General features: G+C 38.6%; 1 protein-coding gene across 10 annotated transcripts in view; it reads left to right on the top strand.

Annotated features, from left to right (window-relative positions):
- The window catches only part of Dmd (dystrophin), a 2062171-nt gene that overhangs the window by 1950560 nt on the left and 94360 nt on the right, over positions 1-17251 (top strand). For all 10 annotated transcript variants that reach the window (XM_071606751.1, XM_071606753.1, XM_071606749.1 and 7 more), the window contains one exon: positions 9016-9090. In XM_071606751.1, the coding sequence (XP_071462852.1) occupies positions 9016-9090 (75 nt within the window). The remainder of the gene's footprint in view (positions 1-9015; positions 9091-17251) is intronic.

The following is a 17251-nucleotide window of genomic DNA, read 5'->3' as shown; positions in this document are numbered from 1 at the left end:
AAGACCCTATGTCCTTAATATGATGTGCATGAGCTCCCCTCTGTGTACCTGTCAGGCCTTTTCTGGGGCCACTCTTCCTCCTCACTCTGAGATTTCAGCACTATTGACCTTCTAAGGATTCCTACTGGCCCACGCTCTTCTGTGCTTCAGAGCTATTTTTGCATGTGCTGAACTATTACCCTGCTGTGCTCTGCCCACTCTTCACCTGGCTCGCTCCCATCATCCTTCAGGTCTTTGCTTCAACTTCACTTTCTCAGAGAAGCTTACCTCATGTGTATATCCCTATGTGTACAGACTCTTGGCTTCCTGTGTGTTTCCTTCACAGAGTACATGAATATTTGACTACTGTCATTCTCATTCACTAGACTGCAGAATCAAAGAGGGCAGTATCTTTCATGTCCTTGGTATGATTCCTGGTACTGAAAGGATAAATAAAAGGATTATGGATAGATGAATCTCTCTTTTTCTGGTCGTGGGGATGGAACCCAGGGCCCCATGCATGCTAAACAAGTACTGTACCATGGAGCTACAACCCCAGTTCAAGATGGATTATTTAAAAAGCTATAAAGCACATTGTTGCTAAGAAGTGGTGACATTGTGCTTAGGAAGACCAAGCAAGAGGTTGGAGCCAGAAAGGCCTTGAACAATTCACAGCCAGGATTTTGTGCTATCTTTTATTTCATACTTGCAGTTCTCTGTTTTGCTTATGACTTTGTTCCCTTTTCATCAATTCTGTTTTCCACATTTTATGCCACACTAGATATTAGAACCCAGGGACATTTAACTACTGAGCCACATTCCCAGCCCTTTTTTGTATTTTATTTAGAGACAGGGTCTCGCTGAGTTGCTTAGGGCCTCACTAAGTTGCTGAGGCCGACTTTGAACTCCTGATCCTCCTGCCTCAGCCTCCCAAGCTGCTGGGATTACAGGTATATGTCATCATGCCTGGTGTTACAAAGCATTTTTGCCTGAAAGCTATTTTAAAATCATTAGAATTATTTTAAATCTATAACATAAATGCATTTAAATAATATTTTCAAATTAGTTTTACTTTTATTAAAATAAATAGATAAATATAAAGTAACTAATGATTAAGAAAGCCTATTTAGTGGTAGTGCATGCCTATAATCCCAGCTGAGGCAGGAGGATTGAAAGTTGGAGGCCAGCTTGGGCAATTCAGGGCGACCCTGTGTCAAAAAATGAAAAAAAAAAAAAAAACCCAATACATAAATAAGTAGAAAGACAGCAGATGTCGCTCAGTAGTAGAGTCCTGTGGGTTCAGTTCCTAGCACACATGCACAGAAAGGGGGTGCATCCATCTACCCATCATCATCCTTATGGTGTATGTGTGTATGTAATTTTTTTTTTGGTGAGGGGCAGAGTTTTGGGAATTAGAATCTAGAGCCTTTCTGATTTGAAGCTTGAGTAACAGGAACATGGCATAGCAGTATCTCTATGAGTCAACTCCCTATCTGGTCAGAACCCAGAACTAATCCCAAAGATACATAGTTTCCCCACAAAAAAATTTCATATTGACCATTTGTTACAGAAGCTGCTTTCTCAATGAATCTTTTACCAAAGCAGGTAACAATGAGCAAAACTCATTTGAATTTCAGCTCTTCCGCTATTACAGTGTTGCTAAGAAGTGGTGACATTGTGCTGAGGAAGGCCAAGGGAGAGGTTGGAGCCAGAAAGGCCTTGAACAGTTCACAGCCAGGATTTTGTGCTGTCTTTTATTTCATACTTGCAGCTCTCAGTGTTTTGTTTATGACCTTGTTCCCTTTTCCTCAATTCTGTGTTCCACATTGTGTACCACACTCGATACTTTATTAGAAGATCTTTAGAAAGTCACTGGTGGCAAATAAGTAATGCCACCTCACATCTGGAAACCTAACTTGCCAGTAATTATAAATTCACAGACTGGGATTTCTATAGTTCATGTGAGTATGAATGCGTAATTCCTGCTTAGGTGTGTGTGTGTGTGTGTGTGTGTGTGTGTGTGTCTGTGTTTATTTTTTCCTATTTAAGTAAAGCTCTGTGTTGATGAGGTTTTAATGAGTTTAGATTTAAAAGGCCTCAAATATATCTAAACAGCTATAGGCTTAGTATGATGTGTTAATAGTCTTCTCTCGCTAATGCTTTAAAGGTATGTTCCAGAATTCCTGGTCTGTTTCTCACTAGTTTCCAATAATTCTAATCTTCTGAAGCCTGTACATCTTGGCTTAATTTGCTTTTAAGCCAGATTTGATTTAAATTAGTCAGTTTATCTCAAGCCTCATTAGGACCCATCGTTCTTGTCCATTCTAGTGAGTTTGGGCTGGCAAAAATATTTATTATGCGTGGCCCCATTAGAACATTCTAGGAAAAATGAGGCTGAAGAATCATAGATATTATATTTAAAATTGCCATTTTTATAGGAGGAGCTTTGTTTTGTCTTTTTTGGGAAAATTTGGAAAATTATTTAAATAGACATATAGTAGTTCAATGCACATTGACTACTAAACACTGGATTTGGGACTGTGCCAAAAAATATCATATTTTCTCCTATTTTTATTTTCCACTCATAATCACCTGGGAGATTTGGATTAAATTTCTTCTGGGAAATAGAGTTGGTAGGAAAATACAAAGAGCACAACACTGGTATCTGTTGGAATGATCTTTAGCCATACAGCCCTTTCCACTCATTAAGTTTATGAGGTCATTGTAATTCTTTCTACCTAATAGATAAGCATACTGGAACTTTGGATCTTTCCAGAAAGCCCACTGGAAGCTGGACTATAAACACTCCTTGTTTTTCCTTTTTTTTTTTTTTGTTTTTGGTACTGGGAATTGAACCCAGGGATGCTTAACCACTGAGCTACATCCCTAGCCCCTTTTTATTTTTATTTTGAGACAGAGTCTCACTAAGTAGCTATAGCTGGCTTTGATCTTTTAATCCTCCTGCCTCAGCCTCCCCAGCCTCTGGGATTAAAGGTGTGCACCACCACGCCCAGCTACACTCCTTGTTTATTAAATTTTGGACTTCAGTCAGAGTTAGCAGGATTTTGGCAATATTATTAAAAGGCAGAAACTAGCTATAAAATTGAAAAAAATGGGGCTTAATGTTTTCTTTCTATAATATCTTCTACATTTTCCCATGACTCAAACATGCTGTGTTTACCAGTATTTTTGCAAGAGCATGTCTAGCATGGGCAGATTTGTGACTGGAACTTGATTGATCATTCTTTGCTTATGAATTTGACACCACCTTCCACTACTACCTACCACAGAATGAAATTAAAAATCATAAAGCAGAAATATTTACCAAAGTCAGAAGTTCAGAGGTTAAACAAAAGGACAAGAAGTCTTTGTTACTTGTTTTGTGTTTCCACGTAAAGGGTGTCTGGGCTGTATAGTTGATAATTGAACTTGAGGTATTTGCCCTCATTCCTTAAGATTCTAGATTTCTCTATTTCTAGGCTAGAACAAGTCCCGAATAAAAATAATGCAAGTTGGGAAGAGGAATGTACAGTTCAGCATTTTTATCCTTGTGAAGTGTGCTTTCTACCAGCTGCCATGGAAACATGGTGTAACTCCCTTCTTGGAGTTCCGGCTGTGAGAGCTAGTGAGCTCATTACAACTTGGATCAGAGTTCTGGAAAGACAGTTCCCAAGGAAAGTGGAGGCTAGTCTCCCATGGGCCACTGGAATGAGGGGCTTTAGCATTACTAAACTGCTTGCATTTTGTAGCTGCACAGTAATCTCAAGTGTCAGCCCAGGACAGCTTCACATTGTTCGCAGCTGCATCACATCTTGAGGATTCTGTGTGCATCCTACACATTTTCACAAGGCAGAGACTTATCTCTTCCAGCTGTAAGCCAGAGGGAGTGGCACTGCAGATTCCTAGCAACACATGCATACTCAACACAGACGGTAACTTTGAGGAGGACTTTTAGGGCATCAGAACTCCACTGCAAATCACTGTGATTATTCAATATAAATTGATATGACTTCTGCAGCATGATGTTGGAGAGTAGCCATTTATCCTGCTATTTTCTTCTGATACTCTTGAATCACTGTTTTGAGAATGGGTTGGAATATGGTGTGTAGAAAATGGATGGCAGAAGACTTGTTCTTTAGAGTGGATTGGAGGCACGATGTAAGTCTATCAGGAAGATTAACTAGAGGCTGAATGTGTCATAATTAGAAGATTTTCTAAAGAGAGCTAAGTTTGAACTGCTTTAAGAAAACTGAGCACTGCTAGAGCAGGGTTGTTCCAGATCCTGTCTCTTGATACCATTCCACAAGTGTTCTCCACCCTGAAAGAATCAGATCATCTTTGCCTCTCCCTTTGGGTCTCTAGTTCCTGGAATTTGCCAATTCTTGATAGGAACTGTGAGATTTGATGGAGTGCCTGACCTCATTTGGACCATTTGTTTTGAATTCTGAATAGAACCAGGAAAACTGGAAAGGGGAGTCAAATTGGAGTCACAAGAGAAGGATCTTGGTATTATGAAAGAAGGAAGATAGGAAACTTAAATGAATAAGAGGCAATTTAAAAGGAAGATTAGAAAGAAAGGAAAAAACAAGAGAAATCTTGTGCCACTAACTTCTATCAAGATGTTTGGTTGGAACGCAGCCTGTACTCAACATTTTTGTATAAGGAAATGAATACAAGAAAATTTGGGGTTGGAGGCTCATCCCTTGGAAACTGCTAGAAGCCGTTGTTAAGAGAAAAGTGATCTGTATTTGACCCAAAGTGCATTTCTGTGTCTCAACATTGCTTGTTTTATAAAGAGTCAAGCTAAGGGAACTCAACTGTGAGTGTGTATTAAGGAGCTCCATACTAGCATAGGAAAAATCTGGTCTCACTGGTGAATAGTATTATACCCATCTGGAGCAGGAAGGACAGGGATTGTTTTTTGTGGACTAATGCTACAAGACAACTCAATTCTTGCCATGTGTTGGTTGAGACCACCCAAAAAGGTATCAATGATTGGGAAAAAAGAGACAAAGGGAGAACCATGACTCTTGGGGGAGAGAGAACCAAGGAAAATCAGTGGAATACAGATAAATCAAGTTCTCTCCAGAGAACAAGGCCAGGGGAAAAATTTTAACTCACTTCAAGAAGAATTTGTATATTTAACCTTTCAGGATACTCTTAGATGCTTTTAACTTATTGAATATCTTTTGTTGGTAAATGTATGATAAATGTGTCCTAGAGGTGAGTTTTTGTCCCAATTGACTATTATAATACTTATAAAATAATCTCCTAAAAGCCCACAAGTAGAATATAGACTGATGGGGGGCGGGGGAATCATGGGTTTTGTCAGAGTTTATAACTTGAAGCTTAACAACAAGAAAAAATTATTAAAATGAACAATTAAAGACTTGGTTGTACTTGAATGTCCGTATTAATTACCTGGGGATCTAGTTAAAATGTTGACATTAATTCATAGATCTGAGTGGGGCCTGAGATTCTGCATTTCTGATAAGCTCCAAAAAAATTCAGGTGTCCTTGGTCCTTGACTCACATTTTTTCTATGAAGGACCCATGTAGGTTCTCTTTGGTAGGTTTTGGTAGCCACCTGTGGTTAGAGGTAGCTAAGAGCTGCCTTCTTATCCTCATTTCGGCTGCCAGGTTATAATGGAAGCAAGTCTCAGAACAAGCTCTGTCACATATGAACATTTATTAGCTAATGGGCACAAAATAATCTTACAGCCTGCATCAAAAGCATAGTGAAACATCAGTTCTGTCTTTTGTGATGTGAGAAGCTCATAGTCTCCATGTGTCCATTACAGTGGTTCTCAGAAGTGTGGTCCCCAGACCAGCAGCAACTGCATGGCCTGGAAATTTGTTAGGAATGCAGATTCTCAGGCCCTCCCCAGACCTAGTGAATCAGAAAATCTGAGGGTGGGACCTGGGAGATCTGTATGTTTAAGGCAGCCCTCAGGTGATTCACATGTACACTCAAGTTTGAGAACCATTGATCTCCTAGCAGGATTCTGTCAATCATCTGATTGAATTCAGGCAACCAAGAATCCAATGAATCACAGCTGGATTCATTGGATGTTTTGGAATGGAGCTTAGGGCACCATTTGTAAAGATATAGGACCTGCTAGATTCTTAATGTAAAGGTGGTGAATGTTTCTAAATCGTTTTCAGATCCTTGTATTTTGCAAACTACTAACATCATCAACACAAGCTCGTCTAACATTAATTAGGATAATTAATGAAACCCATGGTGTAATAGGAACTAAATATAGCTGAAGCACTTACAGTGGCCGCCTCTGGAGTGAGGCTTTTTGATTAATTGCTAGCCAACCACCCCTAGAGTGTGCATTCCTGATTAAGACAACTGACCGCCTCTACAGTGTACCTTTAGCTAACACACTCATACATCATATTGTACTGTCCACGTGAGGGTTTTTTTAAACTCTTAAAATGTACTTTCTTGAGGCATAATTTAAACACCATAAAATGCTTCCATTTTAAGGGTTCAGTTTGAGTTTTGACAAACATATACACTTATGTAACCACCATAGCAATAAAAATATATATTTCAATCACCTAGAAAATACCTTTGTGTTCCTTTGTGGTCAGTGCCCACTCACCCCCACCCTAGACTACCATCCATACTATAGGTGAGTTTTGCACGTTTTACAATTTCATGTAAATGGAATACCTGGCTCAGTGGTTTTTTGTTTTGTTTTGTTTTTATTTTTTTATAGTTGTAGATGGACAGCATGCCTTTATTTGTTTAGTTTTTTTTAAAAAAATGTGGTGCTAAGGATTGAACCCAGTGTCTCATATATGCTAGCAAGCACTCTGCTACTGAACTACAGCCCCAAGCCCGAGCTCAGTGTTTTTCAGATCAATTTATATTATTGCCTTATCAGTAGTTACTTCTCTTTTATTGGAGCGCAGTAGCCATTGTACAACTGGACCACAGTTTGTTTATCCATTACCCTATTGGTTTGTTTCCAGTTTGGGATTATTTTGAATAAAATTGCTGTGGACATTAATATGCACTTTTTTTTGGCATTGGGGATTGAACCTAGAGGCACTTAACCACTGAGCCACATTCCCCAGCCCTTTTTAAAATTTTATTTAGAGACAGTGTCTCACTAAGTTGCTCAGGGCCTCGCTCAGTTGCTGAGGCTGACCTTGAACTTGAGCAACAATCTTCCTCTCTCAGCTTCCTGAGTTGCTGGAATTACAGGCATGTGCCACAGTGCCTGGCTGATCTTTTTGTGGACATGTGATTTATAAACTGATTTTCCAGAGTTGTATTGCTTTACATTCCCCCCCTCCAGCTGTGTATGAGAGTTCTAGTTGCTCCATATCCTTGCCATTATTTGGTATTGACAGTCTTTAAAATTTTTTTAAGTTACAGACATTATTTTCTTCCCCCTAATTTAAATTCAGGATTTTATGTTTGGTTTCTGCGAAAGCCATAAAGCTAATAATGTTGACCTAAGTGACTTGGATATGGATTAAATTATTGCCCTTTCCTAACAATCCATTAGAATCGGTTTTATGGGTGCCATTTGATGATGGCATTTAGTCATGTTTGTCAGTATGTTTTCTTTCATTCTTTGGTTCATTTATTCATTCAATCAGTCCCCTAGCTGTATTAGACTTGCTTTTTCAGAGACCAGTTGTATATGAAGTTGCTAGGAAATATGACATAAGTAGGTGAAAGAGTTCTTATCTTCAAGGAGCTTTTGGGACCTATATTCCTGAAACACACATGAACAAAAACACTAGAAAACAACTGTATCCCAGTGTATATCAAGATTTGGGCAAACTTGGGGTTGGGGTTGTGGCTCAGTGGTAGAGCACTTACCTAGCAGGTGTGAGGCACTGGGTTCCATTCTCAGTACCACATATAAATAAATAAAGATCCATCAACAACTAATAAAATTAAAAAAAAAAAAAGATTTGTGCAAACTTGAATAAGAGCACCAGCTGAATGTAGGTTCCTACTAGGTGAGTTGGGGGCTTGATAGACAGATGACTATAGAAAACAGTAGAATAAGGGTCTGTAGCTCAGTGGCATAGTACTTGCTCAGTAGTCAAGTACTACAGTATTCAAGGCTCTGGTTTCAATCTTCAGAACCTCAAACAAAACTGGTAGAAAAAATTTTTGTTACTTTATGCTGCATATTAGAATGATTTATCGTACCTTAGAATAATAAAGTGAGTTGTTGGTCAAAAAATACAAAATGACTGTTAACAAGAATAAGTTCAGGAAATCTTTTCTACACTATGGTGACTATAGCTAATGGGAGTATATTGTATTTGTGAAAAATGCTTAGAGAATGGATGTTAAGTTTTCTTACTACAAAATGATAACTGCATTGGGTAATGCATGTTAATTAGCTAGATTTAAAACTATTCTATGTATATAGACACCTCAAAACATCATGTTGTATTATATGTGATAAACATATAATTCGTTGTCAATTAAAAAATTATTTTTACAGATACACACAGGTTAAAAATGTTAAAAATGTTAATATTGGATGATTTTAATACAGTTTTATATTTTCCCATAATCTTTACATTTTCTACAGTGAGCATATATAACTTTTATAACCACAAGAGTTGTTATTTTACTACTTGTTTACTAAGTTCTTATAGCTATTTCGTTAACGTATTCCATGTTCTCTTTAATCTTGGGCAGCAGAGATTCACTATAGTAGATCCAGATTACAGTCTAGAAAGAAAGATAATGCCTGTCCTTCTTTTTCCTCTTGGGAACAAGGACTACCTGAATGACTCTATAGGCTCTGCCACTGTCATCTGTCACAGAACTTAGTTTTCCTGATTTTCAAAGAGCGAAGGGATTTTTTTTTCCCCTTTACCCCAACAATTTGACCTTCCAAAGCTTGGAGCATAGATACAAGATTTTTTTTTTTTTTTTTTTTTGCTAGCCTATTTTTGTGGTTATTGGCAAATCATTGGGGATTTTGGTCTGTGCTTTCTGATGAAATAACAAACGATCATTGTTTCCCCCCTTTTTTTCTTCAGCTGATCTGAATAATGTCAGGTTCTCAGCTTATAGGACTGCCATGAAACTCCGAAGACTGCAGAAGGCCCTTTGTTGTAAGTATTATCCAGTACTTGAAGATTTTGATAATTTTTCTTTGCTTAAAAAATAAAGTGGACTGGAAGTGTTTCCCTTGGACAGGGCTGATACAGCTTTCACAAGTCTTATTGCAACATAGCATTCATTCTTTATAGTATCTTTGGCCTAGTGTTTATCTAGACCACTTTGTTGTATTTAGAATTATTCCCATGAATAGTCCTTAGCTCTTGATGTTGATAATATATTGATAATTTTAATATTCCAGTTAATAGCATTGGTATCCATAATTATCTGTATGAAACTCACATTATTTCCCCTTTCTATCTTTTATTTCTTCTTACAAAGGGCATTTAGTATTAGAAGTTGATGACAATCTTATCCAAATCAAGTTCACAGATGTGTATGATTTATTGGATTGAATGTTAATGTACCAGTGAATGCTGTAGTTAGGAAAAAAGAATGGATTGCTTTTTGGTGCTTTTTATCATATATTTGTTGGGAAATCCTGAAGTGTTATAGTTTAGTGTATCTCTTTGTTGTCAACAAAGTGAATTATTATGTAATATTGTTTATCTATATACATTTATGATATGCCGGTGAAACCAATGGGCACAGCCCCCACCATAAAGGTATTTACAATCTAATGAGGGATACCAAGATGTCTATAAAATCTGGAGACAGACAGATGTACGTATAAAATCATCAAGAATGTCCACGATTGGTAAAAACACTAGGTGATATTGTCTCTATTTTCAGGTTTGGTGGGCACTAAGGAAAAGTGCAGAGACAGTTTCAATATCATGTATTTAGTTGTGTGACAGTGGAAGAATGGGATTGGGGTATCGTGAGAACAGCTAGCTGTGTGGAGTGAGGTTCAGAGAAAGTTTGGTTGAAGAGGTGATGTCTAAGCTAGGTGAGTTCAGAAGGGTAAGTAGAGCTCACTCTAGGAAGAATGTTCTAGTCAGAAAGAAGATTATGATCCAAGGTGTGGAGCCCAAAGAAGGCATGATGCATTTAGGAACAGAAAATACTCCATCATGGTTAAAGCACAGAATTCCAAGGAGGGCTATTGTGAAATCTTAGGCTGGAGAGAGAAGCTGCAGGCAGATTGCGAAAGGCTTTTCAAACCCAAGTTAAAGGATTTAGAGGTCAGTGGGGAGCCATTCAAGACATTTTGGCAAGAGGATGACATGATCAGATTTTCATTTAGAAAAATCGTTCTGGCTGTGAAACAAACCAGATTGTATTGAAGGGTTGTGCAGCTGACAGAATAGAGACCTGTTGCAGAAATCAGAACCAGCAATATGGTGGCCTGAATTAGCTAAGAAGAATGGAGACAAGTGGACAGAATTTAGAAATACTTAGGAGGTGGATTTGATAGACCTAAGTGATTTATTTGATGTGGTGATTGAAGGGTATCAAGGAAGATGCTTAGGTTCCTGGCTTGGGCTACCAGGCAAATGGTGGATTTGCCTGGTGGAATTGGATATGAAGCTCTGATACTCAGGAGAAATACACACAAAAAAACAATAAGAAATCATCAGCATGTAGATGCTGCTTATAATCAACTATAGGGAGGATGAGATGACCCAGAGTGTTGAGTGAGAAGAGTTATTTAAAAGAGAGGATAAGCAACCTACAAAAAGGGCTACAAGGAATGGCCAACAGAAGAGAAGGAAAATCCCAAGAGGTGGTAGTGCCACTGTATGGGAAGAAAGAAGGGAACTTTCATAGGGTGAGAGGTTGCTCAGATGTTAGGATGAATTTGGGGATAATACCCATTGGATTTAGAACTGAAGAGGTCTTTAGTAGCTTTGTGATTTTAGAGGCATGGTGGAGGTGATGCATGAAGGCAAAAGCAGATCAAAAGTGGGAATGTAGAGATGGTAGGTATGGACAGTTCCTGGAGAAATTTAATTGTGAAGCGGAAGGAAGATGAGGATAGCTAGCTGAAAGGGGCTGAGGAATTACTGAGACACTTGAGTATATTTATAGGAATATGAGAAGAGAACATGGTGAGGTTAAACTCACTGGCTCAAGAGAACACAATAAAAATGTGCATTCTCAAAGGATATGGGCATGTAGGTGACCGAGCGCTTGAGACTGGGGAGAGTACCTCCTTTCCACTATAATGGGTGGGATAGAGGAAAGGACATGTGCAGGTCCAGGTAACTAAGAAGCTTGGTAGCAGGAAGGTGAGGGATGTCCATCTAAAGCCATGTGCTTTCTATGTGGAGTTGGAAGAGAGTCCCTGTGATTCACTTCAGCATGGAAGGTGATAAAATGAGGTTGGGTCTATCTTTGTGGAGAATAAGAGAGAGGGTTGTGTTAGAAACCAGCATTATGACATGTGGAGTTAGTTAAGTGATTTATAACAGTACCAATCTACAGGGGTGCCATGTTTCTTCAGGTGCATGTAGCAGTCAGAAGCCAAATACTTCTGTCCTGGGGTAAAGGACAGATGTGTGAGAGAAGTGAGGATTTGGGCAAAAGAAGGGTTAGAATGCTGTCAAGTCTGTGTTGGGTAGGAGAAGCTGTGAATTCAGGTGGAAGCTACTATTTAGGAGGGTGAGGAATCAAGAGGCTGACTGTTCAGGGGAGGCAGAGGAACAAATACTGAAAGTGGAAGAGTTCCAGGTGATTGATAAGGTCTAGGATATGACCATTTGAGTAGGTAACAGAGGTATGAGTAGGATAGGTGTAGATTTCCATGGAAATGAAATCAGAAGTTAAGGAACTGAGAGGCTGCATGCAGTACCCAGGCCAGTGTTGAAATCATCCAGAATTGGGGCCAGAACTGGGGAAGAGAAGAAGGACCATGAATCTTTACCACCAATGCTTCAGGAATGGAGGGGTTTCAATTAGGGAAACATTTAGAGGCTAATGATAAGATAGTCAAAGAGTCCCTGGCATATGGTTCTTTCATAGACATGGAAATTTCCAAGAAGTAGAATTTTCTAGAAGAGAGGATAAGCCTTTCTTTTTCATTTTGGTATGCCCAGTACTTAGCACGAGCCTTAGCACCAAGCCTGGCACAGAATAGGGTTCGATATGTTGTCATGGAAGGAATGCATTAATGAAAGTTAACTGAGTCTTCCATTTCCTCATAGCATATAGCCTGAAGTTATTGCTTTTTCAGCTATACAGCTGCCAAGTTCAAGTGGTGTTTTTTTTTTTTTTATTTTTTACTTTTTTTTTTTGGTACCTGAGATTGAGTCCAGGGGTACTTAACCACTGAGCCACATTTACTGCCCTTTATTTTACTTTTTTTTAAAAATTTTGAGACAGGGTCTCCCTCAATTGCTGAGACTAGCTTGTGGTTTCCCTGTCTCAGCCTCATTGGGATTACAGGTGTGCTCCACTACCTTAGGTTTAAAAACCTAAGGTGGTTTTTAAAAGGATCCTCAGGGTTTAGGATTTACTTAGGGACCTGTTAGTGTACCTTAGCAGGGACAAAGCAGTTTGGGGTAGGGTGGAGTAAAAGGGCTGGATGGAGAAAGTTATCTTCTATTTTTTTCCTTCTCCTGACCCTGCCCTATCTCAGACATACTGCTTTCCTTTGATAAAAGGGGAATTATGAACTGGTTATTATAAAGTACTGTAGAATATTTCTGTAAGATCCAAGGATTCAAAAGAGATAACCAGCTGTTCCAGGTTATACTATGAAAAAGCTCAGAAATAGACTAGATGGAAATGTCTATAATGTTTTATGATTGCCCCTTTCTATAGTGTTCCTTTTGACCCTGAGTTTAGGCATTATTCCATTTTCCTGTCAAAAATAAAAATACAATTCTATTTGCTTACGTGTTTTATTACCTATCATTTCAAGTTATGTTAACATTTTGGATAAACATTGGAGAAATTGTGGAATTTAATATTGTAAAAAAGGTTGCCCATTCAAGGTGAGAACCTTGTAATAAGGTTAAGCTCTGAATGTAGAATGATTGATTTAAGTTTTCACTTTTTAACAGATTTGAAGTTTTCAGCATTTCCCTTTGCAGTATAACTTTTTTCCTATTTGAAAAAAAATCAAGGATAACAAAATTAGAGTGTATTTATCTAAATTAGGTACTGAGTTCTCAAGAATGCAAGAAGGGTGTTATGCGTCATGCTATATTAAAAATGCAGAGTGAAGAGTTCCCCAATCCTTTTATTTTTGAAAACATGTGAGGTCATATTACTCGGTAACTTTGCAGTAGGTGATTTAGGAATTTCCTCTTAATTTTATATTTGCTTAGGTTTATCTTCCAGCCTTTTGTCATTTCTATGCCTGCAAAGCCATGATAAAGAGCTGTTGTCTGTAGTATAGGCAAATGAAACTTCCCCTGCCTAGCTTTTCCTACCAAGGTCTCTTCTACTAACTCTTACTCTAATGGAAATTAATGATGTTATCTCAGTGATTTCCTGATGCCAGGGAAGAGTTTGAATTACAGATTCCTTAGAAAATATCCGCTGCCACCTCTATTAAGCACTTGATCTTATTTTTTTTTTCATTTCCCTAGCAGAATACTGAATAACACAATTTTATCCACTATAGAGAATTTGCTACTTAACTCAGGAGCATCACCATTGGCCTATAATGTCCCCAGTTGGTAATTGGTTTAATGTTGCATGACTCTATAGTGTCTTTCAATGCATTGTGAATGAAAATTGAACTTGATAGCAGAGACAAAGAGAAAATCTCAGTAAGAAGGATTTATAAGCTGGTTCATATAGTTGATACCCTGGTAAAAATTATGAAAAAAGATAATCTAAGCTTTTTCTTTCTCCTTCTGTGGTTCTTATGACATTCCATAAGTGTGTGGCTTCTAAAATTAAAAATATAGCCAACTACTAAGAGCAGAAGTTAAAATGTACTTATCAAAGCAAGTATATTTAGTTTATTAGTGTGTGTGGGGTTGGAAAGAGCCCAAACCATAGGGCTAAATATACTACAGTTGATAAATGTGACAAATATTCTGCAAACAACAAGAAATTGAGAATAATTTGCCTCTGTTCAGCAACCAAGTCATATATTATAGCGGTTTGGTGCCTGCGATAACCTAAATAAAGCCAAAACTTCTGGACCCCCTCTCACCATGACAAACCAGGTGCCCCTTTCTCTGTAAATGTACCTCACCCTTTGATAGTGTCCTAAAGGATTGCTAAATAAGACTGACAGGACCCACAGTAACATGGCTTACGTATCTGTAGCCTACTGCTAGAAAAAGCTATATACAATATGACAATAGCCTTAAAGGTAGGACATGGATCCATAGCCTCAAAAGAGAGGGTCCCAAGAGGCAGTATAATTATTTTCCCCCTCCCCCACAAAAATCTTCTTTTTCTATATACCATTTCTTCACTTTTTACATAGGTTAGATGCCATGTCTCTGTTATTTCAGAATCAAAAATATCTTGAGGATATAGCCAAATTAATTTTCTCAGTTTATGTGGTTTGAAAGCTATTGGTACCTTAAAGAGAGAGACCCTATAGCAAGACTCATTTATCTACCAGAGGAAATACTGGAGTCCTATTTAAAATTTGCCTATTGCCCCTGAGTTGCACACTAGGGAAAGAATGGTTGCCTCTGAGTCATGATGCTGAGCTGTTAAAAGAGCACCTTGCAGATTCCATTCTCCAGTAATCATTGGTTCCATTTTCTAGTTATTCTAGGCACCTTGCCATCCTTCTCCTTCTTTCTGAAATTTCCATAACCATCCACATCAAATTTCTGGCGTTTTAGTCTCAGGAAAGTAGGCCCACCAAATTAAACTTACTTCTCTCAGTGATCCAAGTGTCCAAATTGTCCTTCCACCCACTTATGACTTTTCACACACAATAATGGGATAGAAAGCAATATTTTTAGACATAATATTATGACAGATGAGCATATAAACCTTCTATTATATACCAAATATCTTTCTTTGGCACCAGGGATTGCACCCAGGAGTGCTTAACCACTGAGCCACATTGGTACCCTAAAAAGAGGGGTTCTATAACAAGACCCATGTATCCCCCAGAAGAAATACTGGAGTATTTAATTTTTTATATTTTATTAGAGACAGGATCTCACAGAGTTGCTTATGGCCTCGCTAAATTACTGAGGCTGGCTTTGAACTCACAATTCTCCTGCCTCAGCCTCCTGAGTTGCTGGGATTACAGCTGTGTGCCACCACACCTGGCTCCCAATACCTTTCTTAAATCTTCATTATCTCATTTGCTAGCCATGGTGTTCATTCAGATTGTTATGAATCATTATTGTCCAGATTTGACTGGGCCAACATTCCTATGGAGTACTTTTCAACACAGATGCTTAGTAACAGATATATTTTGTGGAACAAAAACCAAAAGACAGACACAGCCACATTAATATTGTTCTGTGGAGTCAAAGTTACAGTCAGAATTCCCATCTCTATATTTATTGTATTCAAATGTCTTGTTCACTTTTTTTTTTTTTTTTTTTTTTTTGGTACTGGGGATTGAATCCAGGGGCACTTAACCACTGAACCCCAGCCCTTTATTATATTTTATTTAGAGATAGGGTCTCACTAAGTTGCTTAGGGCCTTGCTAAGTTGCTCAGGCTGCCTTGTGATCCTCCTGCCTCAGCCTCATGAGCCACTGGGATTACAGGCATGCACCACCACGCTTGGAAAGGAATTGCATTTTTATCAACTCTTCCATCAGTTTGCAATTCCCTTCTCATCCATTTTGTTAACTTTTTAGACTCAGGTTCTATCATTTCCTGATCTCAGTAGAAATTTATATAATCAATAGCCAATTTCAAAGCCTGTTGACACTTCAAATCAAGGGCAACCTGACGACCAGTATCATTCATTGATTTTTGCACCTTTTATCAGAATCATTTTTTTTCTTTCTAAATAAAGCCATACTCATATTTTTAGCTAAGAAGGAATGCGAGGTAGGGGGTCTTCTAAACAATCTGACTCCTACCTTTCATGAATGGTGGCAGTTAAGACAATTCAGTTGCTGAAAAGGACTCTGAGAACCCAAATGGCAATACGTCCAAATCTGCATTTCAGGAACAGGATACAGTGTATCAACAACACTGAAACCAGGTTATGCATCACAGCCACGGGATACTTCACAGTGTAGGGTCCAGAGAGGCCACATGCAAGCTCCTGTTGCCTTCTCTCTGCAAGGGCTACATATCAAGATGCACTTTGTCTCTTGCATAAAGAACCACTCATGTGGCCAGGGATGGTGGCACATGCCTATAATCCCAGTGGCTCAGGAGGCTGAGACAAGAGGATGGCAAGTTCAAAGCCAGCTTCAGCAGTTTAGCAAGGCCCTAAGCAACTCATTGAGACCCTGTCTCTAAATCAAGTACAAAAAAAAAGGGCTAGGATGTGGCTCAGTAGTTGAGTGCCCCTGGGTTCAATCCCCAGTACTAAAAAAAAAAAAAAAAAAAAACACTTGTGAGCACAAAACACCTTGGAAACCAAGGAACACAAATTGGTCTCAGCTAGATTTTCTTATATCCTGCTGGTGACCTAGGCATATTCTTCCTATGAAGACAGCCCCAAACACTGTGGCTTTCATGGGTCTCAGTGAGACCAGGGAAAAATGGTCATTTGTTACTGTTAGCAATAAACAGTGGTGATAACCTGTAATCTGTGGTTACATGTCAATGCAGTAAGTCACTTCTTTTCATTGCTTTGACCATTGTGCACTGTAGATATTTTAGCAAAAAATCTCGTGCTGACCTAGAATTAACCCTCCCAGCACAATTGACTTTCTTTAGGTGCAGACTTACCTGGAAAGTCCTTCATCTTTAAATAGAAGCTGACCAAAGAATGGTGTGATATCAATAATGGTTTCCTCTTTCCACAAGTACCTTCTGTTGCCTGGGCAAGAAAAGTCAGCAAACACATAGAAGTTCTTCCACCATTACTGTGTGTCAATAGAGTATCAAGGTTGGGAGCTTGGAGTTATGTGGACATTATGGAGCATTTTTCCACCACTAACCAACTTTTGGTGTCTCCCCCCCCCCCATCATTAGTATGGAATGTAGAAGGGTTTTCCTTTTCTCTAAAGTCATTGAGGAAATCTTCTGACATCTACCTTCCTTCCTTTCCATATGTACCTCCATGAGAGTTCAGAAAACCTGGGTATCCTGCCATAATACCCAAAACAGGTCTCCATATCTCTGGTCTCAGTTTTTTCAACTGCAAAA

This window comes from Marmota flaviventris, chromosome X (genome assembly GCF_047511675.1).
Source record: "Marmota flaviventris isolate mMarFla1 chromosome X, mMarFla1.hap1, whole genome shotgun sequence".
NCBI lineage: Eukaryota > Metazoa > Chordata > Mammalia > Rodentia > Sciuridae > Marmota > Marmota flaviventris.
The sequence above is the reverse complement of the archived record's forward strand: the minus strand, read 5'-3'. Positions and strand labels throughout refer to the sequence as shown.